The 23,354-nt window shown below is 50.9% G+C and overlaps 2 protein-coding genes across 2 annotated transcripts; both read left to right on the forward strand.

Annotated features, from left to right (window-relative positions):
• The first annotated feature begins 760 nt into the window (after positions 1–760).
• Positions 761–4,125, forward strand: LOC135808672 (uncharacterized). Its single transcript, XM_065321894.1, has one exon. The coding sequence runs from the start codon at positions 1,068–1,070 to the stop codon at positions 3,441–3,443; it is 2,376 nt and encodes a 791-aa protein (XP_065177966.1). The 5' UTR covers positions 761–1,067; the 3' UTR covers positions 3,444–4,125.
• Positions 4,126–11,073: 6,948 nt separating this feature from the next.
• Positions 11,074–14,560, forward strand: LOC135808674 (uncharacterized). The gene is made up of 2 exons (XM_065321896.1): positions 11,074–13,559; positions 13,747–14,560. The coding sequence occupies exon 1, from the start codon at positions 11,276–11,278 to the stop codon at positions 13,496–13,498; it is 2,223 nt and encodes a 740-aa protein (XP_065177968.1). The 5' UTR covers positions 11,074–11,275; the 3' UTR covers positions 13,499–13,559; positions 13,747–14,560.
• The last annotated feature ends 8,794 nt before the right edge of the window (positions 14,561–23,354 follow it).

The following is a 23,354-nucleotide window of genomic DNA, read 5'->3' on the forward strand; positions in this document are numbered from 1 at the left end:
TCAGTGTACTTCGACTCCGGCTTTGAAGTACATTATCAGTATTGGCAAGAGTACATAAACCAGAGTGTGCAACTCAGGATGGTTCCTGTGGGAGCGTAATTCGTGCACTACGTCATTTCTGACGGCATGGTAAACCACAGGTACGGTGAAAAGTTGCGTAACCAGTCGCGGTGGTGCAGGTCACTGAGTTTGTCCTGATTTCGGTTTTTTGAGACGGATAGCCTGGTGACTTTACTTGTCGGTGGATGTACGCAGCGTACACAGTCACACAAAACACCGAAATCCTGGAACTGGACGTCTAAAATCAAGCAAACTTGGCTGATTTCCGGGCTATGAAACATGAAAATTTGAGCTGTATGCAAGTCGCGGCTTGGCTGACCTCATCAGGGTGACGTAGTGCACGAACTGCGCTGTTTCAGATCTGATATGCACAGTTGCACACTCTGGTTTATGTACTCTTGGTATTGGCTAGAACAAGGCTTGACCTCAAGTTGTCCTTACAAAGAACCTGAAAGAAGTACGAGTCGTAGCACTCACACATAACCATAACAGGCAAGCGCGGCTTGTTTGGTTCGGAAACATGTTGTTGGCAACCCGAAACAAGAAGTACTCAGGCCAGGGCCGTTTTTCTAAACTGCAAGTAGTACAACGTCTTTGGCCTTTGGCTTTGGCCGTTGTTCATTGGGCCGCCATGGTTTGGCTCTGATTACGTCACATTCGTAAAGACATTTTTCGGTTTTTTGAAGTTTTTTGAATAGAAGAAGTGGTCCAAGATCGGCCTGGCACTAGGCTGGCAGCGAGTGCAGTGGTGAAGACTTTTTCATTCCAGTTTCAGAGAATGTAAAGAGGAAGTAGAGCTCTTTACAGACAGCGTAGCTTTGAAGCAATGATGTGGCAGTCATACACGTAGCTTTTTTCAACTTACCAATGACGTGCCTGGCTTAGGTAGAATATTTGAGTACAGCTTGCTCTTGTCGTCTTGAGTATTCCAGATATTATGTCAACCAGGGAAAGACATTGTAAATAGGTCTACGAGTTGCTATATCTATCAACTATCAAGTACTAGTATGTTCGATCCGAATGGCTTTGACTTCAGCTTCTGTGGCAGGATGGACAGGGAAGCTGTCATTGCAATGCACAAGCGCGAAAAAGATAGCATAAATGTTCAATTTGCTTCGCGAGCTGGAGAAGAGAGAAGCTTGCTGACCACTCGAGTCGGAGTTGAGCATCTAAAAGCGCCAGCCAAGTGCGATTTGAGCAAGCTCAAGTCCTCGCACAAGAGGATTTTCATCGATAGATCTGAGCAAAGAACGCACTTTGGCTCATACATGGTACTGCGCACCATTGTCGATCCCTTCAAGATCTTCGCCTTACATACAGTAGTGGAAGATGAGCTAGGTGGCGTGCTACGACTGTGCCTGTACAATTTCGTTACGCCGCTGTTCGTGCATGAAGACATATCCTGGGCGGTGCCGTTTGGTCAGAAGATCGTCCTTCTGGAGCCGTGTGTAAAGTTCAGTGTTGGCGGCATGACAGTGCTACGTTGTGATAACCCTAGCCATGTGGTGCTGTTGGATGATGCCGACCCTTTCCTGGCTGATGTCAATTGGCCAAGTAGGCCTGTGCCAAGGTACTACAAGTCGGGGGCGATGGGCCATGCATCGTCGTTCAAGAACCGCGGGAATGACCTGTTTCGCAAGGGCGCGTTCTGCGAGGCAGCGGCAAGCTATTCCAAGGCTCTGGAAAGTCTGAGCGATGAAAGCAGTGTGGATGCTGGCGAACTGAAGACTACGGTGCTTAGCAACCGCAGTGAGACACTGCTCAAACTGGGACATCACCGCTTTGCTCTACGAGATGCCAACGCTGCGCTGACTCTGAACTCTCTGCATGGCAAATCCGTGCTGCGGAAAATCCGGTCGCTCATCGGAATGCACTTGTTTGTGGATGCGAGGGACGCCGTGCATTCCGGCCTGAAGGTGTTCAAGGAGGGAGATCTCTTGGCAGAGCTATCCGCCTACAAGAAACAGCTAGACTTGAAACTGACCAGGCCGTCCAAGATGGACGAGGAGGATATCAATGTGTTGCTGGACTCATGCGATTGGCAGAAAAACCCAGAGAGTCGCCTCTTGTGGCCCGAGTACACTCGCAAGCTCAGGGTGAAGCGTTCAACATTTGCCCATGGCCGTGGCACGTTTGCTGCGGAGAGAATCCAGCAGGGCGAGATTGTGCTGCTGGAGAAGGCACTTACTGTGGTGTTTCCCAACGAAGTGAAGAAGGTTGTGGAACAGCCAGTATCTTATAGCGGAATCCTGACCAGTTCCTTTCTCAATGCAGCAGCTGAGAACAAGACGCTCATAGATGCAGAGAAGATGGAGCTCATTTATCGTATCTGTGTGCTTTCTTGCCACATTCCTTCCATCAATAAGTCGCTGAGTGAGCTGGCCGGTTTGCCGGGTGGTCAACTGCAGGACTGGTACACACCGGACACGATGCGTACGGATCCCGTGCCGCTGCCGATCTGTGTTGACAGCGTGGAAACGGTGTGCTCTCGCAATGCACTGCGGCCAGACAACCTGCACACCATCCGCAAGAGCCTAGCAAGTCCCGAGCCCGTCAAGCCTAGCAAGGAGCCGGACCCCAAAAAGTGGTCTCCCTTGGGAGCAAAGAGCATTGGACTATGGCGCAAAGCCGGTCTGATCAACCACCGATGCTCTCCTAATTGCTCCCAAATTCTCATAGGTGACATGCTGATCCTTGTGGCGCTGCAAGACATCAAAGCCAATGACGAGCTCAGTATCAACTATGCGCCGATTTGCGATTCGTATAGCCAGCGGCAGCTGACCATTGAGAGGTTTGGTTTCAAGTGCGTGTGCAGGCGATGTCGTCGGGAAGAAGCGCATAGAGTCAAGTACGACCGGTCGGTGGACAAGTACTTTGTCCTGGATAAGTCCTTGTCGACGCGTGATTCCGACCTCGCCACCCTGTACACGTCTTGTCTGGCACTGCAGAAGTCCGTCATCTCCATCACGCAGGGCCGAAAGGAGTCCCTGCTCCTGGCCAGCGTCAATGACCTGCTGCTGCGTATCAGTACTCAGCGACGGCGACTGCAGGACACCACCAAGGCGGCCATGTCGCAGCTACAGCCGCTGCTCTGCTTTGAGCACGACATGCACCTGCTGCCTGTCTACCAGGCCGTGCCGTATCTGCTGCGGGCGTGCGGTGCGCTGCTGAGCGCGGCCCGTCAGTCGTCGCTCACCGACAACGCCAAGGCAGACTTGCGACGCTCGGCGCGTGACTACGCCCAGCGGGGCATACAGCTCGCCAGGCTCATGCTCGGCCATAGCAGCGAACTGGTCAAGTTTGTGTACGGAGAGGAGCTATTCGCTAAGCTGATGGCCGCTGGCTTTGCTGAGCGGCCAGTTACTGTCAGTGAAGTGGATTGAACAGCAGTGGGGGATAGTTGGGTTTCAAGGCTGGTGGCAAGTGCCTCCTGCTCTGTTTCTTCATCAAGCCAATCAGCAAGATTTGCTGATTTCTATGAACTCCTTGAGGTGACATTGGACGGCGGACTGTGTAACTACCGCTTACATTCCACTTTTAGTTTCCTCTCTGTTGCTGGTAAGTCAAGGTGTTCCTGTGTAGTTTGCTCTGCTAAATGCTTGAGTGATTGTGTGTTTATGTGTGTGTGTGTGTGTGTGTGTGTGTGCACGTGTGCCTGTATGTGTGTGTGTGCTCTATGTGTAACACTAACAGGGAGTATTTTAGAGCACTTTTTAGAGACATAGCTAGCGAAGAGAGGCAGGCCTCTCCTTTTTCTTTCTCTCAAGTTGATTTTGAAATATTGAGTTGAAGTTTTGGTTTCAGGGCAAATTATTTTTCGTATTTATAATAAAAGAAATACTTTTACAAACTCCTTGCGTTGATGACACTATTCAAACTTTTCAGTGTGTGTGTGTGTGTGTGTGTGTGTGTGTGTCAGCTAGTTCGGTTGGTGGGTACACTTATGCCTGACTGTGTTGGATCTGTTGCCAACGGGCTCGGCTGCTTGAAGGTGTATTGTTGCACCTGCCGCCTTTGTTGGTTCCAGGGTTCATATACTTTCTATTTGAAGTATGCATACCTGTTAACCATGGACTGCTTCTGGCTAGATCAACTCTTGTGTAATCAATGGTGCTAGTGAAGCTTGTATCAGATCCACTCTGATTTAGCCCCCCCCCCCCCCCCACACACACACACACACTTGTAGCAAGTATTACCTTCACTGGGGGCAGGGGTAACTGCAGTTGGATCCGGGACGGATACCCTGATGCAGTCAATCCTTTTTCTGCACCTTGTCCTCACCAGGGAGCCCTACACATACCGGTATGTGTAGGGCTCCCTGGTCCTCACCCACTTACTGAGGTGTGGTGAGCCCATAAGTTTTTTTTTTTTTTCACGGCCAAAGTTTATAATACCAGAAAAATAATAATATGTAGCGCAAAATAAAGAGAAGGAAAATAATAACCGGTCAAGCGCTAAATACAAACAGAAGAAAAAGAAATCATAAGCCAATACGCGCTAAATTGCGCTTAAATTATAATGAAGGGAGAAAAACTGGAATCCGCGGAAATTATAACATACAAAATGATACAGAGAAAAGGGGAAACAGACAGGTTGTCTAGAGATGACACTCGGAGACAGCAAGTGTGGCAGAATATGCATGAGGGTCATACCTGCTCGACTTGTGGCGATGCCCACGAAGGCATGCCACGGCCGCCTTCACGAGAGCAAAGGACAGCTGGGCTCTGATCAAAGCCATTGCCACAGAGAAAGGCTCACCATTCTTCTCAGACTTGATGCCTGCAATGCGGCCAAAGAGAGTGGAGGCTGCCTTCCCTTGGCCACCAGTCGTACTGAACACCACGGGGATGAAGGAAGCGTGCTCAACGTTGAGAATGCGACTCTCATAACTCCTCCGTTTCTCCTCTTCGTGCTTTCTGTAGCTGCCAGCGATCGTTAGTTTCCGATTTGAGGGGGCAAATGGGTTGAAAACCCGGACATCTAGAAAGGTCCTCTCAAACCGTCCACCGTGTAGACCGCTGACAACTACATCCAGCCGAGCTTGTTCTGCCGTGATGGTGGACCGCAGCGGAAAGCGCTCACCGGTCACAGGCTGGAGGTGCGGCTCAACATGAACATCATGTGCGACGTCGCGTAGCAGTGCTGCTGTTAGGTCTCGGACCTCGTTGTGCCGTAACGAGGGATAACCACCGATGGCACATGACATGGCATGGGTGGTCGAGAATGGCTTTCCACACGCGCATGTTGCCGGTAAGCGATCAGGATCCCATCCATACCTGAGGCATATGGCATCGCGGAAGGCGCCCTTGTGCAGGGTGAAGCCATGCCTTCGCAATGGCCGACATGTCAGCCAACTTGAGGCACCTTTCTCCGAGGCAAGCTGTAGGGTGCGTTGCAGGTCTGGCTCGAGTTGGGCCATCAGGGTGACGACATGGTCCTTCTCCTTCTTCCCAGCGGCTGTCCTAGCTGTTGCCTTCAGTACCCGCATCCGCCCTGAGATGCCTTCCATGGATGACTGCTGTTGGATGATGTTGTCAATGAGTGGATGGGTGATGGACAGAGAACGCTGATGTTCATCGCTCAGCTGACTGGGGTTAACAATACCGAGACCACCGAGACGACACGGAAGGTCAAGCACAGCGCGGATCACCGAATTCGGTGGGTGACGCCCTGTCAATGCCGGAATGAAATCATTGCGGATCACATCCTCAAGTGGCTGAAGCAGATCTGCTGCTCCAGGTACAGTACGAACCAGAAATGACCATTTGTGCTTGAGGCCTTGGCTAAATGCAGTGTAGGCGGCTTGCGGTTGGCTAAGTGCATAGGTTGCGAGGCGCTTGACTTCTTTGCACCATTGCTCTGCCTTTTGAGCGACGTACTGATTGCAATACTGCTCTGTGCCCAGGACAGCTCCAAGATGTCGGTGACCGTCCGCGGTTACGCGAACTTCAGTGTCGGCGAACACTTCTCGCGCGATGTTGAGGAACTGTGGTTTGACGAGTAACACAGACTTTGCAGCATTCGTATAGTAGCCGTAAGCTGGACCACGCGTTTCCAGGATAGACCACCATTCTCTGAGACGAATTATCTTACTTGCAGCTGTAGAATCATCAGCGTACCACGCTTGTACGGCGTTGGCTGCAGCGGCTTCGCGGATTAATGGCAACGTCCCTAGAGCATACATCACCATGGCGAGGGGATCCCCCTGCGTTGTGCCCTCAGCAGACTGAAGGGTCTCCCCGTCGACAAACAGCTTTGCGGGCTGTCGGTACGTGTTGGTAAGGACTACGGCGAGTGCGGGGCATAGGTGTTGAACATTCAGGAGACACACAGAACGGTTTAAGCGATTGAACGCGTTGGAAGCGTCTGCAAAGAGAATACCCTCTGTGTTGTCCTGCTGGAAGATTTCTCTCATGGCATGGATTGCTGCCTCTATGCCTGACTCTTGGCCCCCACAGAGCTGGAGACAGCCGACCGACTGGATTATGTCAGCCTTGGTGACTTTGAGGATGGCTTTGCTGATAATCCGTCGCACAACCTCACCGACACCAATCGGCCTGACTCCGGGGTCCTTATCAAGGGCGATGAGGCGGCAGGCAAGGAAGGCATCGAGTGAGGATGGGTCAATGTGTTCTGATGCCAGCCGTCTTGCACATTGGGCTAACGCATCGCACAGGGCATCAGATGCCGTCCTGAAACCTGTACACAAGTGGCGCCATGCAGCAGCGTCCATTCCTGAGGGGCCTGCTGCACCTTGTGTGTCAAGCGCAGCCTGACGGATGATTTCCCTGTTGATAGCCGCAAAATATGTTGGATGCGGCGGTGGTGGGGGTGCGTCTGGTATGACCGCATCTTCTTGAACAGGCCCCGCTGGTGGGTGTTTGTCTTCCAGAATTTGACGAACAGTCTTGCCATCAATTTCTGCGCTCAGCTTATGCACTCCTTTGGCGCCATCATCATCAAGAGTTCGAAGGCTGCTGGCAATTTTCCCTCGTGAACCAGATTGGCGAATCGCCGAGCGTCGTCATGAGGTGTCCGTCTACTCTTCGAGTATCCTGAATGACACTGCCTTTGCTTGAGCTGCCCCTGGATGGTGCGGGCTTCAAGCATAAGGTTGTTTATATCACCACATTCCCATAGTTGAAGTCTGCGGTTCAGGTGCTGACGATGTTCTCTCTGGTCACGGCAATCCACTGGCTGTTGCAGAAGTAGTTGGGTCGCGACCATTGCGGTCTTGAGTGCAAGGCCTTCTCCTGCCCCGCCCTCACCAAACCTTCGATAGAGACCTGCTAGCAGGTTCACAAACTTGGCGCCCGCGCCTCCCTGTGGCACTTGGTAAAGGTTGGGCAGGAAGTGCACAGCTTCCTTGTATGCCGCAGAAACAATCTGGCCAGTAGAGTCGGCATCGTGGTCGCCCAGGCTCAAAGCTACATCACTTTGGCCATGGGTGGGTAAGACAGGTACTGCAGGAGGGTCAACCTGACTCTGGTCGAGATTGGCAAGCAGTTGAGTAGCTGCACCTGGTGGCTCGCTAAGACCGTAGGTGCTTGGGAGTGACGGTGATGTGTCCGCTGCTGTGGATGTGCATGGTTCCGTGGGTAGGGTGTGAACGTCAAATGGCTGGTCCAGAGTGTCCCAGGCTAATTGCTGGGACTCCGACACATTATCGTTATTACTACTACCGGCGGTACTAGCAGTGCTATGACTTGCTCCGGGTTGCGATACAGGGACTGGCTCAGGTACGGCGGAAGGTACGGTAATGACCCCCGCTGGCGCTGTGTTTGAACTGCACTGTACGGGAGCAGCTAACCGATCTTGCCGATTCCTGCATCTAAAGTTCCTTCCAGGAGTACATTGAATACAAAGACTACTTTTCGTTCGACAACTGCAGTTCGTTTTGCAGACGGAATTGCCACTGCATTGACAACACCGGCCAGTGCCGGAGCCTGCGCTACCTCCGCTCGTTGCCATGAAAAACTAGCTCGAAATCAACGCATACCACGTCAAGAAATTCAAAAAACACAGGAGCTAGCAAAACTCTAACCGCTCTCCAGTGCAGTGTGTACGTCCCATAAGTGGGATCATTTTCAAGTCCACCCAGAGTTTTTGGGGGTTTCAGGGTGTGTCGGCCGTTGGGCGGTTCAATAGCCAATTGAGTCATCTTTACAAGATTTCTTGAGCAACAAGTACAAGTCAGTGTGTATGTGGTTGCGTGTCCCTTATGGTGCAGTGGTATGTGCAGCGATTTCCAATCGATTGGTTGGGGATTCGGTTGCATTTGCAGATTTGCGTGCTTCTCTCTAGACGGGTATATACATGGTACTTGGTGCATGGTGTGTGTGTAGCTGTGTGGCGAGCTGTGGCTCTCAGCCTGCCTCCCTCCCTCCCCCCCCCCCCCCCCCCCCCCGTCCTCGTCACAGCCCGAAGGAGTGGTGGCGAGATGTGGTGGCGACTGATCTGGCACACCTAGACGTGACCACCTGGCTTGAGAGTTGCCAAGATCGTCCTGGCTGGAGACGAGTTGCCAGGAGCACTCCACCGCCATGGCCCGCTCCTGATCCTATAATTAAAATGATGCAAAGCGAACATTCTACTTGTCTATTATTCAGTCTTAAGCACAACTCTGTACAATAGGATTGTGACCGTTAGTCACATAGCAATGAAGAGAGTGTTTGGACTCGATCGTACCACGCCCACTGAACTACATGTAATTCTTCGCTTATACCGCCTCTATTCTTTGGAACAGCGTATTAGCCTCAAGCTCTATGTTTTTGTGTACCGCTGCTTGGCCCAGCATCTTGCTAGTCCTCTTCTTCAGTCTTTGTACCAGCTTCGGGCAACTGCACCTGGTCACCAGGCATGCACCCGGCCGGGGCAAGGCACAAAGAGCCTTAGTTCTCCCACTTGTTTATACGCAGTATGGCATGCGCTCTATTTCTTTTCTCGCGACAGGCAGATGGAACTCTCTTCCAGCTGACTGTCGACAGGCCCACTCTCTTGCTCTGTTCATTAACCAGTAAAAAGGCAGTAGCCCATTGGGACTCCCCTAGTAAAATAATAAAAACTACAACTGCTACTACTACTATCTACTCTGTGTCTGTGGACACCCGTTTCATCGACCAGGAGACCTGAAACGGCATGCCAAATTCTGCGCTCGTGTTCTCACCTGAACTTTCCGACATTCGCTATCATTACACAATGGCCAAGATCAAGGTCAACATCCGAGTTTCATAAGATTTCCCCCCATGGAAAAATCGATCTTTTTGTAAGTTTTTTATCACATTATTCTGATAAAACTACTACAATGGTGTACCAGGGCCAGAGTGGTACGCTTTCCAATGGCCAAAGAGAGTTGGAAAGCTTGTGTCTTTGTGGGTAACTTGAACTTCACCATTGCCAAGCCACCGTGCTCACAGCAGAGACTTCTGTGTGTGTTATTATTGTGAAAGTGGACCAAAACTTCCGAAAGGACCCTCAAATACCGGTAGATCAACACTGTATTTGACAACTCCCTGGTAACTACATGTATGCAGCATAACAAAAATGCTAACCCTGGCTGTCATGATATCATTGGCAAAGATGATGACTGTGTTCCTGAAGAGGAATAAAAAAATAATAAGGCCAAACTAAAGAAGGTGTGTGGTTCGACTAACATGGACATTTTTTTTACGGGCGGGCGGGCGGATTTTTTTCTTTTAATATATATTTTTAGTACATGTAAATACACTGTATACGCGTATCGAGTAGACTCTACTACCAGCACAAGGCAGCAGTCGTACCACTCACTGCACTGCACTGCAGTACAACTACAACAGTACAAGTCAAGTCCAAAAGGAGCCGCCTAGCGCCTGCGTCCGCAGACTCACGCCGCACAGCACGTAGACGTGGACGTGTTCAGTCCACGTAGATCTACGTCAGTCACACGACAGCCCGCCGAAAAAAAGTTACGGTCGGGCTGAAATTGTACGGTCGGTCGGGTGAGTCGAACCACACACCTTCTTTAGTTTGGCCTAACAAGAGTACATGAGTTCATGAGTTCATGTACTCTTGATAATAATAATACAGTAAAACCTGGTGTAAGCGACCTCTCGTTTTAGCGACCACCTGCTCCTAACGACCGTTTTCCATGTACGGACAGTTCTACACAGACACAGTGGGACCTGGTTCTGAAGACCACCTGGCTTTAACGACCGCTTTTGCTTTGCACCGTGGGTTGGTCGCTTAAACCAGGTTTTACTGTAATAATAAAATCATGGGCCCTGCCCGAAAATTCGGAGTATTGTACTCTTTGTCGGTGATGGTATACAAATGTACAGTCATGTACAATCAGTCATGTACATGACATGTATCCTCGAGACCGCTTGGAGAGCGTTGTGAGGATGAGAGATTTGCGGGGCAGTCCAGGAGCGCGCTATTGCCTACTCCAACACCACAGCGCTGCACCCTCTGTATAGCCGAAAATAGTACCACATCCTGGCATCAGACCGCAGTGCCTCCCACAACCGTGAAAGTGCACAAGTCATAGTCATAGATCATGTCGAAGTGTCGCCGTGCTGCGAAGTTCCGCAACTACGAATGTGGGACCTGGTGGTAGTAATGCATGCATGAATCCATGATGCATGAATCCATAAAATACAATCATTTTTATGCAATATGCAATACTGACAAGTCTGTATAATTATATGCATATATGCGGTCATGTACGACTGACTACCTCTCGGTACCGGCCGAATCGACAACCTGTCATCATGATTCATGGTCATCATAAATGATGGTCATGGCCTCATGGCAGCTATGTATGCGCGAGTGTGAGAAAATATTACCGGTATGCATATTCAACAAACGTCATTGTACATCATCGCTGCTGCCATGACTTGATCCATGTACAAGGAAGATGCGCTTTGGTCTGTGACTTGTGTGATTTGCATAACCACTGATAACACGTAGATCTACGTGACCGTACAAGACAAACGACGTTACGTAACGAAGATAGATTCAATGATTTTCAAGTAAGTAGTTTAGTTCTGCTCTCAGATAGTTAGTAGTAGTAGTAAGTAGTACTTCCAGGAGTCTGGACTGCCAATTTTATTTTAGAACTGAGTGTGGGAACATGTGAACCTGAGAGTAACGTGCCCTTCCTGTGAGCTGTAGATCTACTGGCAGGCATTGGCAGCGACAGACTCAGTGATTCATCTCATCTCAAGAAACGTCAATCATGGCTAGTGGCAGTGCAAGTGGTAGTGCCAGATCCAACAATGTTCAGCCTCTCCTAACCAACACAGTCCGAACTGGGAGCGAGCACTTAGCAGCACCCGCGACGTTCCAGTTGGAAACGCTGCGTCGAACGCATAGGCGTCTCGGCATCGCGCAGCTGGGCGTGCATAAAGTCCATCGAGGTTGCTACGTGATTATGCGCGTCTGCTCCGTGCAAATGAAGCTAACGGCGCTGTTTGCCAACCTGCAAGATCCGCAAGGCGATACGATTCGCTTCGGCATATATAATTACGTATCACCTCTAGCATTCTACGGCGGTGATGCATCGTGGACCCTACGTCCGGGTACGAATCTAATTGTCCTGGAACCATTCGTGAAAGTGGGCCAAGATGCTGTGGTATTCATACGGTGCGACAACCCAAGTCACGTGATCTGGCTGGACGAATTACCCCAGGATCAGGCATCAGGCATTCTAAGTACTGTGGACTGGCGTGTACCAATTCCTAGGCCCTCTTTTTGGCTCAGTGCTTTCGCACCGCTTGGTGAGCCAGAGGAGTGGAAGGCGATAGGAAATGAGTATTTCAAGCTCTGCGATTACAGTGAAGCTGCAAAATGGTACAGCAAGGCCATCCACCAGCTGCACTCGGAGCGGGACACCAAACCGCCCCCAGTGCCGGCTAGCAGTCGCAAGCTGCTGCTGACGCTGCTGAGCAACAGGAGTGAGACTTGGCTGAAGATGTTTCACTATCGCTTGGCCCTGCGGGATGCCAACCGTGCACTTGAACTGGACACTGAACACATCAAGTCCATCTACCGCAAGGCTCGTGCTCAGCTTGCGCTCTCCATGGTGATGGTGGCGCAAGCAACGGTCGACCACGGACTAAGACTGGACCCGCGCAACATCACGATGAAGGATCTAGACCGCGACACGAGTCGCCGACTTCATGCTCTGGACAGCGCCGAGGAGATTGACATCACAGGCATGCTGGAGACCGTAAGAAAACATAACCATGCAGAGGTGGCATTGCTCTGGCCAGACTACAAGGGGGCCATTGACATTCGCGACACATGCACTGACCGAGGGCGTGCTGTTTTTGCCGGACAGGAGATCAGTGCTGGCCAGATTCTGCTGGTGGAGAAGGCACTGCAGATTGTGTTTCCGGGAGAGCTGCAGTCCACGGCGGAGCTCGGTGCGGGCATCAAGACGGACGATCTGAAAACGGCGGAGTTCTTCGCGAGAGCCGCCAAGTCACAGCTTACCTGGCGACTGGTTGATGCGTGCTGTAGCTCAAGGCGAGTGCACGCTGCGGTGGAGACACTGTACGAGGGCTGTCAACTCACGGGCTGGAGAACGAAGGAGAGCGCCTCGCATGCCACCGAGCTGGACAAACTTCCGGTCGGGGAGCGTCGCGCACCGCAAGTTGTTGACATTGGTCACATTGAAGCGGTTGCAACGAATTATAGCCACAACCTGCAAAATATATCAGTGGCGAAGACCAAGGCTATGGCTGAACACACTTATAGCGACACAGCCCTTGGTCTGTGGTACCACCTTGGTTTCATGAACCATTCCTGCACGCCCAACTGCACGGTCACACTGATCGGTGACATGGTGCTTGTCAGTGCCACACAGCGTATTGGCAAGGGCGAGGAGTTGACCATCTCCTATGCTCCCCTCACTGATATGGAGCGTGATGTGAAGCTGAAACGGTACGGGATCACTTGCAGCTGCACGCTATGTGCAATCGATCCAAAGCTGGATAGGCGCCTCCGGGCGTGTGGCCAACGACTGCTGAAAGTGATGTGCAAGTTGTTGCAATCCAAACGCACGACAAAGGACCGAAAGGAGGCCATTTCCAAGCTAGTTCCATTGGAGCAGGAGCTTTGCAAGGTGCGATCATGTTGTATTGGTCTGTATACAAAAGTGTGCCAGCAGCTTGGCGAACAGCACCACACTATCGGGGAGCACAGCAAGGCCGTGGCATTCGTTGAGATGCTACTCGACTCACTGAAGCTAGGGCCCGCAGACGACGATCTGCATGCATGCGCGGAGACTGCCCTGCAGCTCTGGCGGCTCTCCATTGCCTTCCGCTCTCTCGGCGACCAAAGTAAAGCAGTGAAGTATGCTCGAATGGCGCAGGATTGTGGTCACAAGGCACTGGGCAACTCTGCTGCTCTGGTTAGCTATCTCTTCGACGTTGGTGAACATCACCGCTCACCGTAGTGAAGCCAACACTTTACAGTGGAAAGCTGCTGATTAAGTGTTGAACCTCCACCACATACACCTCCACCCATCGCATACACCTCTACCCGTGACATCATCTCCATCCGTGACATACACCTCTACCCGTGACATACACCTCCACCCATCACATACACCTCCACCCGTGACATCACCTCCATCCGTGACATACACCTCCACCCGTGGCATACACCTCCACCCATCACATACACCTCCACCCGTGACATCACCTCCACCCATCACATACACCTCTACCCATCACATACACCTCCACCCGTGACATCACCTCCATCACATACATGTACACCGTGTCCGCTCTAGGATTTCAGACCAGTCCCAACCAGGTCACAAGCGACCCGGTGTTCTTTCTCCAAGTGGGTCCAAGTACCCCCCCCCCCCCCTGACTGGGTCGCTGACCCAGCTCTGAAGCAGACACTACTAAAGTACATGCACTCTGGTCCAAGCGGGGACGGCTTGTAACGCTATTCTCACAACTAAGAATAGCCCTGTCACGTGTTGAGTAATGATCCAGACCTGTGGTTCACGGCATTCATGATTATCCTATGTTATGGCAATGCTGTAAGCTGTAAGCAGGACTGTTTTTGTCAAGGATGGAGGAGGACATGCCTAACCGACAACGTTAACAGCACCGCAAAATAACTTTTTTTTAATCGTTGATTTTCATGAAATGCGTCTCTATGCAGTGTGCAGTTGTAATGATGACGAAGACGTGCTTTGTAATGAAAAGACGACACCAGGGATGCTCTTAGCAGGCATGCATTTTTATGATAACATTTGCTTGACACGAACCAAATCAATTGGTTATTGGAAGTTGCAAGTTTGCATTGAAGTGAATCAGTAGGATGCTAGTAAGTCTGCAGCTTCGCGGTATACTTCATAGGGATTGAACTGTTCCTTGAAATCAATCCCGTCAATCGTTATTCTTCTCTAATATTCCTTCCCCTCCATAGTCTTCATTCCAATTCAGCTGGTATCTACTTCTGTTCTATCTCCGGAGGGCACGGTCCATCTCGGAAATGCAAATTCTGCGCGTGTGTGTGTGTGTGTGTGTGTGTGTGTGTGTGTGTGGTGTGTGTGTGTGTGTGTGGTGTGTGTGTGTGTGTGTTTGTGTGTGTGTGTCCCATATGGTGCAGTGGTATGTGCAGTCGATTTCCAATCAAGAGGTTGCGGGTTCAATTCTCAACCATTATGGTCGAACACGTCTTTCTTCTCTTTCTCGGACTCTTCCTGACTTTTCTTTCATTCTCCTGGGTGGTTACCAACAGCCAGTGTATGCCGGAGTATGTGGTGTGTGTGTGTAGAAAAAAATTGAAAAATGAAAAATAGGGATTCACTGGCCAGAAAAAGTCACTTCAAACAGCTGTGTGGTGGATACCAGGCTAAAAATAGTGGCGGTCAATTCATCAGCCTTGCAAGCTGTTGAATGGTGTAATCCCAGCACAAGTTGCTATGTCTAACATAGCTGTTCGCTATCATCGCTTCCGCGATGGGCATGTCTGAGGTCTGAGGTGTGTGTTTGTATGTGTATGTGTGTGTGTGTGCAAGCTGTTGAATGGTGCAATCCCAGCACAAGTTGCTATGGCTTCTGCTGTAGCATCGCTATCATTGCCTCCGGCGATGGGCGGCCAATGGTCCAATGGTGTGTGTGTGTGTGTGTGTGTGTGTGTGTGTGTGTGTGTGTGTGTGTGTGTGTGTGTGTGTGTGTGTGTGTGTGTGTGTGTGTGTGTGTGTGTGTGTGTGTGTGTGTGTGTGTGTGTGTGTGTGTGTGTGTGTGTGTGTGTGTGTGTGTGTGTGTGTGTGTGTGTGTGTGTGTGTGTGTGTGTGTGTGTGTGTGTGTGTGTGTGTGTGTGTGTGTGTGTGTGTGTGTGTGTGTGTGTGTGTGTGTGTGTGTGTGTGTGTGTGTGTGTGTGTGTGTGTGTGTGTGTGTGTGTGTGTGTGTGTGTGTGTGTGTGTGTGTGTGTGTGTGTGTGTGTGTGTGTGTGTGTGTGTGTGTGTGTGTGTGTGTGTGTGTGTGTGTGTGTGTGTGTGTGTGTGTGTGTGTGTGTGTGTGTGTGTGTGTGTGTGTGTGTGTGTGTGTGTGTGTGTGTGTGTGTGTGTGTGTGTGTGTGTGTGTGTGTGTGTGTGTGTGTGTGTGTGTGTGTGTGTGTGTGTGTGTGTGTGTGTGTGTGTGTGTGTGTGTGTGTGTGTGTGTGTGTGTGTGTGTGTGTGTGTGTGTGTGTGTGTGTGTGTGTGTGTGTGTGTGTGTGTGTGTGTGTGTGTGTGTGTGTGTGTGTGTGTGTGTGTGTGTGTGTGTGTGTGTGTGTGTGTGTGTGTGTGTGTGTGTGTGTGTGTGTGTGTGTGTGTGTGTGTGTGTGTGTGTGTGTGTGTGTGTGTGTGTGTGTGTGTGTGTGTGTGTGTGTGTGTGTGTGTGTGTGTGTGTGTGTGTGTGTGTGTGTGTGTGTGTGTGTGTGTGTGTGTGTGTGTGTGTGTGTGTGTGTGTGTGTGTGTGTGTGTGTGTGTGTGTGTGTGTGTGTGTGTGTGTGTGTGTGTGTGTGTGTGTGTGTGTGTGTGTGTGTGTGTGTGTGTGTGTGTGTGTGTGTGTGTGTGTGTGTGTGTGTGTGTGTGTGTGTGTGTGTGTGTGTGTGTGTGTGTGTGTGTGTGTGTGTGTGTGTGTGTGTGTGTGTGTGTGTGTGTGTGTGTGTGTGTGTGTGTGTGTGTGTGTGTGTGTGTGTGTGTGTGTGTGTGTGTGTGTGTGTGTGTGTGTGTGTGTGTGTGTGTGTGTGTGTGTGTGTGTGTGTGTGTGTGTGTGTGTGTGTGTGTGTGTGTGTGTGTGTGTGTGTGTGTGTGTGTGTGTGTGTGTGTGTGTGTGTGTGTGTGTGTGTGTGTGTGTGTGTGTGTGTGTGTGTGTGTGTGTGTGTGTGTGTGTGTGTGTGTGTGTGTGTGTGTGTGTGTGTGTGTGTGTGTGTGTGTGTGTGTGTGTGTGTGTGTGTGTGTGTGTGTGTGTGTGTGTGTGTGTGTGTGTGTGTGTGTGTGTGTGTGTGTGTGTGTGTGTGTGTGTGTGTGTGTGTGTGTGTGTGTGTGTGTGTGTGTGTGTGTGTGTGTGTGTGTGTGTGTGTGTGTGTGTGTGTGTGTGTGTGTGTGTGTGTGTGTGTGTGTGTGTGTGTGTGTGTGTGTGTGTGTGTGTGTGTGTGTGTGTGTGTGTGTGTGTGTGTGTGTGTGTGTGTGTGTGTGTGTGTGTGTGTGTGTGTGTGTGTGTGTGTGTGTGTGTGTGTGTGTGTGTGTGTGTGTGTGTGTGTGTGTGTGTGTGTGTGTGTGTGTGTGTGTGTGTGTGTGTGTGTGTGTGTGTGTGTGTGTGTGTGTGTGTGTGTGTGTGTGTGTGTGTGTGTGTGTGTGTGTGTGTGTGTGTGTGTGTGTGTGTGTGTGTGTGTGTGTGTGTGTGTGTGTGTGTGTGTGTGTGTGTGTGTGTGTGTGTGTGTGTGTGTGTGTGTGTGTGTGTGTGTGTGTGTGTGTGTGTGTGTGTGTGTGTGTGTGTGTGTGTGTGTGTGTGTGTGTGTGTGTGTGTGTGTGTGTGTGTGTGTGTGTGTGTGTGTGTGTGTGTGTGTGTGTGTGAAGAATTCTGTTCTGCCACGTTGTGTTTCATTACTGTTTCGCATGCCCGGTTCTGCCAATTGTTAGTGTTTTTCCCGCAGAATGTGAGCACAGGTACTACAATCATGAGATTGTAGTGTATAGTGCAGAGCTCCCGGCCATTCTGAGTAAAAGGTGATCACAGTTAGAGACAAAGGCCAGGGGGTGGCAACGTTTCTACCGTTTTCGAGCACTGATCACCATGGTTATTCTGCTGTAGGTCTACGAGGATACGCAGCAATAGATAATGGCTACATGTATGTACATGATTGTAGCGGTCTCTGACTCTCTCCTAATGTGGACGTAAGGACTGTGCGACAGCATGCCTCTTTCAGTCTTTGGTTCAGAGTCTATCGTGTGCCTTACATACACCATTGTACACCGCTTTGAAATTCGCTCCCACAGCATAGGGCATCATTGCCCGTTTGGCCCGGTTGTGAAGTACATGTAATAATAAAAAATTAATCAACAACAACAACAACAACAACAACAACAACATGGCGGTATAAGTCCTTCCTTCGCTAGTACTTACTACTAGTAGTAGTAGTGCAGTCTTGTAATGGCGTGATACCATGGATACGAGCAAAACAGGACGCGTACTTGAAAGTTGAGGTTCTCGGCGCCATAATCATTCATCCATCCATCAAGAAAGGGGCCGGGGTTCAGTACTCTCGTCCTGTTTCAGAGGCAACTACATGTACAAGTCTACACTACAGTACTGTAAGTGTAACTGCTGTAGTTCATCGGTCACCACGTGTAGCGAATCCCCGGTTGTTATGCAGCGAGGTCTTTGGAATTATACAATAAATTATATACTACCAATATAGCAGTTACTAAATACCGAATAGACCTTTCGTCGAAGCACTTGTAGAAGCTTTTACTGCCGCTTTACAGTCTGAGGCGGTTCGGAAAGCTGTTGCGGATGTGACCAGTTCAATCTGCAGCCAGTTCTCCAGGTGATTGGAAGATGGCGACTTACACCCTCGATCAGGACACACTCAAGGAGTACCGACTGCGCAATGACATGGACTGGACGCATCGGCATCTCATCGAGGAGCATCAACAGCAGTCCGTCGACCCGAGCTGGACGAAAACGGGCCTGCATCACTTCGCCCGACCCGCACCCTATCAGTTGAGCACGCTTCGCGAAACACATCGCCAGCTAATGCTCAAGGATCTGAGCACGAAAAGGGTGCATTTCGGCTGCTTCATCGTGCTTCGCATTTTCCGAGTGTCGGGCAAGCGCATTGGTGTTATGGCGATCATGGAGGACGTGCGTGGAGATAAGGCACACGTCCGCATCTTCAACTACGTGTCGCCCGCACTGGATCACTCGACGCCAATGAGCAGTTTGTTCTATCCGCAGAATACGATGGTGCTGGTTGAGCCGTGGGTTGGTTCCACGACCAAGGTGGGCGGCGAAAAGGAGGTGCACATCTTCAATCCCAGTCATTTCATCATGCTGCATGACGCACATCCATTCCTGGTGAAACTGGGCTGGCATCAGTCAAATTACTGCAAGTGGCTGCTGACACTGGGCAGTGAGAAATCAAGAGATCACAAGAAGGAAGGCAATGAACACTTCAAGAGTGGAAAGTATTGGGCGGCTGCTGAATGCTACACAAAATCGATGGTGTCGAACACAGGCCTTGACCCGTCGGACATGCATGGCAACACACCATTCCGACAGAAGATGACGCTGGCGTTGAGCAATCGCAGCGAGGCTTTCCTGCAGGCACAGCACTATCACTTGGCGCTGAGCGACGCAAAAAGCGCTCTGCTGATAGACAGAACGCACGTGAAGAGCATCTCGAGACTGGCGCGTGCGCGCCTGGGCCTGTGCGATTACCGGCATGCACTGCAGGACGTCGAGCAAGGTCTCTCTCTAGCACCGGACAATGCAGGACTGAGGCAGCTCCAGGAACAGCTAGCACGCCGAGCCAACACCCTGCATTGCAGTGAGCAGATCAACATCAAGGGTATGCTGGCAGATAGTCAGCAGACTGGTACGCGCGGCGAGGTGCGAATCACATGGCCAGACTATCACGGGCCGTTTGAGGTACGCGAGGCCACTGTATGTGAGGGACGTGGACTGTTTGCCACTCGCAGCCTGGCGCTTGGCGAGGTGATCATGGCCGAGAAGGCCGTCTGCGCCGTCTACCCGTTTGAGCTGTCGCCGGCGCGGGTTGAACTGCCAGATGACGTTAGCCAGCTGATGCTGTCCGGCTCACGTTGCATCACCGAGCTGGTTTGGAGACTTGCTGTAACCGCTGCCTGCACACTGGACTGTAACAATGCCATAGAGCGCCTATACTCCGGATCATCGCATGCCATCACGGCAAGGCGGAAAAAGAAGAAGAAGAAAGAGTCCGGTGCACAGCGCGACGGAGCTGGACCGGAGCCACCGGATGACATCACTCATCGACGTGATGACATCATAGAGAAGTATGGTGTTGATGTTGGGCACGTTGAACAGCTGATGATGCTCGGCTATACGTTCAACCTGGAAACAATGCAGATCCATCGCTCGGATCTGGACCGCTCGCATCCCAAGCCAGTGCCAGGCCATGGCTCGGGGCTGTTCAACAACTGCAGTCTCATGAATCACTCCTGCATGCCCAATTGCCGACGGTTCGCCATAGGCGACGTGATGTTCGTCAGCGTTATCCAGCCGATCAAGGCTGGCGTGGAGCTGACCATGGCTTACCAAGACAAGGAGTATCTCACGTCACGGCACAGGGTCCTGGACGGGAAAGGGTTTGTCTGCGCCTGCCTTCGCTGCAAGGCCGAGGCACCTTCAGACACTACGTACAGCACGCTGAAAGCTCGCTATGAAGGCCATAGGCAGCATAAGCACACCGATCTAGACTCGCGCAATGCGCTCATGCTCTATGAGGATCTCACTAAGCTGTTGCACGAGATCGACAAACTAACACCTCAGGCCGGCGAGCTAGCTTCGAAAACCCTCCGCCTACGTCGTCGGCTTCAGATCAAGTTCCAAATGGAAGACGAGCAGCTTATCACAGCCCAGAAATCGGTTCACGCATTGCAGTGGAACTCCATGGGCCACTGGGCACCGAATATGGTGTGCGTCAAACGTATCCTTCGCTTCGTGGACGACTTGAAAGCCGCAGGTCAGCTGGAAAAGGCGCGGGAATGGCGCAGCCAGGCATTGGACATGGCCAGAGCTCTGCTTGGCGATAGTGACTATCTTGTTTCATACCTTTTCCAAATCGACATTTGAAAGATCCATGTTAGTGTACTTTCACCCCCCCCCCCCTCCCCCCTCCCCCTCTCTCTCTCTCTCGTTTGGAAAGATCCATAGCAGTGTGCCCCCACCTCTTTTCGAAAGATCCATGGCAGTGTACCCCCCCCCCCCCCCTCTCTCCACACCATGCTCAGTTGTTTAGAACATTATTTTTGTTTCACTTAACTTTAACACGGCAATAATCACATGCGTTACCCACGTCTTGCAACACGATTGTGCTCTAGTGTGATCTTTTCCTAGGTGCATTGTCCAACATTATGCATGATAATTCAATTACATTTTATAATCGTACAGTTGAGTGTGGATCAATAATATAAAATGACACGTCTCTAAGAATAGTACATGGCGGAATGATGTGATGGGCACTGCTGGGGTAAAGGTACCAGGGTCCACCTTACTTCGTTTTTCTTACCTATTTATCATCTTTGTGTCTTTGTACACGGTTTCTTACCATGGTTGGATGTATTTACAGCCGTACAGCATCACTATCGCGAGTTGTTTGCCACCCAACTCCGGCAATCAATCTTTCCAGAAACAACAAAAGTACACGTCTCCAATACTAGTACAGTCTCCTATAGTAGTACAGGTCTGACCACCTTTAAAAAAAAACTGTACATGTATTGGGGATAATACTACATGTACACAGATTACCAGCAAAGCACGGACAGCCACGCCAGGTTTAGGGGTCGTCGTAAAAAGGCTTCAGTCGTCCCTGAAACGAACATCGCTCATTCGTACTCGGCCACCCTCCCCACCATCCGAAATAAACACGGCTTGCTATGCTGGCCGGCGAAAATCTGTGCATCATGTACATGTATATGAACAGTGTCGGTTGGGGTTTTGGCTCAGCCCACCCCAATGAATGAGGTTCGTTTCAGGGACGACAAAAAAACCTTTGCGACAACCGCTTACTGCCACACACATATTAACCCACTGCTCAAGTGAAACTTGTGCAACGTGTTCTCACTACATGCAAAAGTCGTGTCTGTCTTGAAAAGTGAAGAGGTGCACACAGAGTTCACTCATGGCTGTACTTATGTTCTTGCATGATGATTGCCATAATAAAGCCTTCAAGGTGGACCACTTGCTTAATCATAAATCTACTGAAGTACATGCCCAGAACATGTTGAATAATATACATGTAAGGGGCCTTCTGTAAATACCGATACTTATTTAGAAACGAAAACTAGTCATTTCTCCTCAACCCTCTCCCCCCTCCTTGAGAAACGAATACATGCAAATGGTGTACTAGCTGTGCTAGTACTTGTTAGCAACAATCCGAACTAGCGCACACACTGCACTGCATTGCTTTGTACTGCATTCAAGACTGACGTCATGCGCTTTGTTTTGCTGCGTAATCACAAATGGCACCAGCCCATTTTGCGGAAAGAAAAACAAATCTTGCTTGCCCTGTTGTGCTCTTCCAGACAACGGATCGTGCTTCAGCAGTGTTTCTTTTCCTTTCGTAGCTTTGCTGCCAGCCCGAGTGTCACCTCGACACTGTATTTCTTCAGTATGTCTGACCTAACTGTCGACACTGTCAAGGCAATGCCTTGCCAAGCCCCCGCGGCGAGCCTTCTCAGCGCGGCTTGAATCCGAAAGGAAACTTAGTAAAAGTATTTTACAGGACCGTTTGCTGGCACACTAGCCCTTGGTAGTGAGGTCTGCTCCGGCCAGGAGAACCAGCAACATGACAGTGCGGACACGGCTCGCGAGCCCAGAAGCCCGACTTGCACCAATGCCTCCTCCGCCAGCTCAGGTGACGCGGGCTCAACATGGGATCTGCGCTCCCGTAGATCTACGTGACGAGGTGTAGTCGGCTTTGTCGGCCGCCATTTTATTATTATCGGAGAGCATTGTGCCGCTCCTCACCCAAGGCCAAGGCAATGCGGCTGCTGCCGCCACTACGCCAGGCCAAGCCCTTGTAACCCACCCGATCAGCCACCTGCACCAGCTGTGCCCAAGGCTGTGCAAGAACGTATCTTGCGAGGGGAGTTCGTAGATTTTTCAAGTTGGTTGCCTGAAATTCTTGCACACTTCCAGCCCAACATTCCGGCTGGTGCACAGCCCGAATAACGATAGCCAGCTAAATATCGTTGAGTCGGATGACCGTACGCGAAGCAGGTGCGTCGCAAGGTTCACGATAATTATACAATCATGTAACTACCCGGCTCGAGGCATGGACCACATACATGTCTGTTATCACGGCTGCTGCCCTACACCGCACTGCTGAACTGCTGAACTGATTGCGTACCAGCAGTTGATCCTGACTGCTAACCGCCAGTTCTTCCCAAGCGCGTGGCTAGAGTACGACCGCCAGCTGCGGCTGCTCGTGGCCCAGTAACCAGGCACGAAGAGGTTGGACACCATCGACGTGAACCTATGGCAGATAGCTGTCACAGGCCATGCACACCCAAAATGCGCTCAATGTAAGACGGCCCATCCAGGGGCGGTTTGTGTCCTTTTCGTCCCCAAGCCAGCAGCATTTACCTCCAGTGGTCGCAACCATCCCAGCGACAGCCAAGAAATCTGCCGCAACTTCAATGGAGGTCGCTGTTCTTCGTCGTCGTGCCGCTTCTCCCACACCTGCAGCCAGTGTGGCAAGGACCACCCATGCATCATGTGCAACCAGCAGCAGCGCGGAGCCAATCGGCCACCCCGCCGCTCCTAGCAGAATGGCTACCGAATAGCTTGACTCGGTACGTAGCTTCTTTCCTATACACTCTGCAGACACCACACTGCTAGCTGACCACTTTGCCCGCCTGTTACGTAACCACTCATATCAATAATGCGTTGCGTATGTTCTCCATGGGCTGCGCCGTGGCTTTACTCTTGGATCTGCCGGCCAACACGACATTTCGGTTTTCTCTAATAATCTACCCTTGGCTTTCACTCACTCGGCATTTATATCCGAGCAATTAGCTGCTTCCTGCGCCCGCAGCG

Source organism: Sycon ciliatum, chromosome 2 (genome assembly GCF_964019385.1).
Source record: "Sycon ciliatum chromosome 2, ocSycCili1.1, whole genome shotgun sequence".
In the NCBI taxonomy this organism is placed as follows: Eukaryota; Metazoa; Porifera; class Calcarea; order Leucosolenida; family Sycettidae; genus Sycon; species Sycon ciliatum.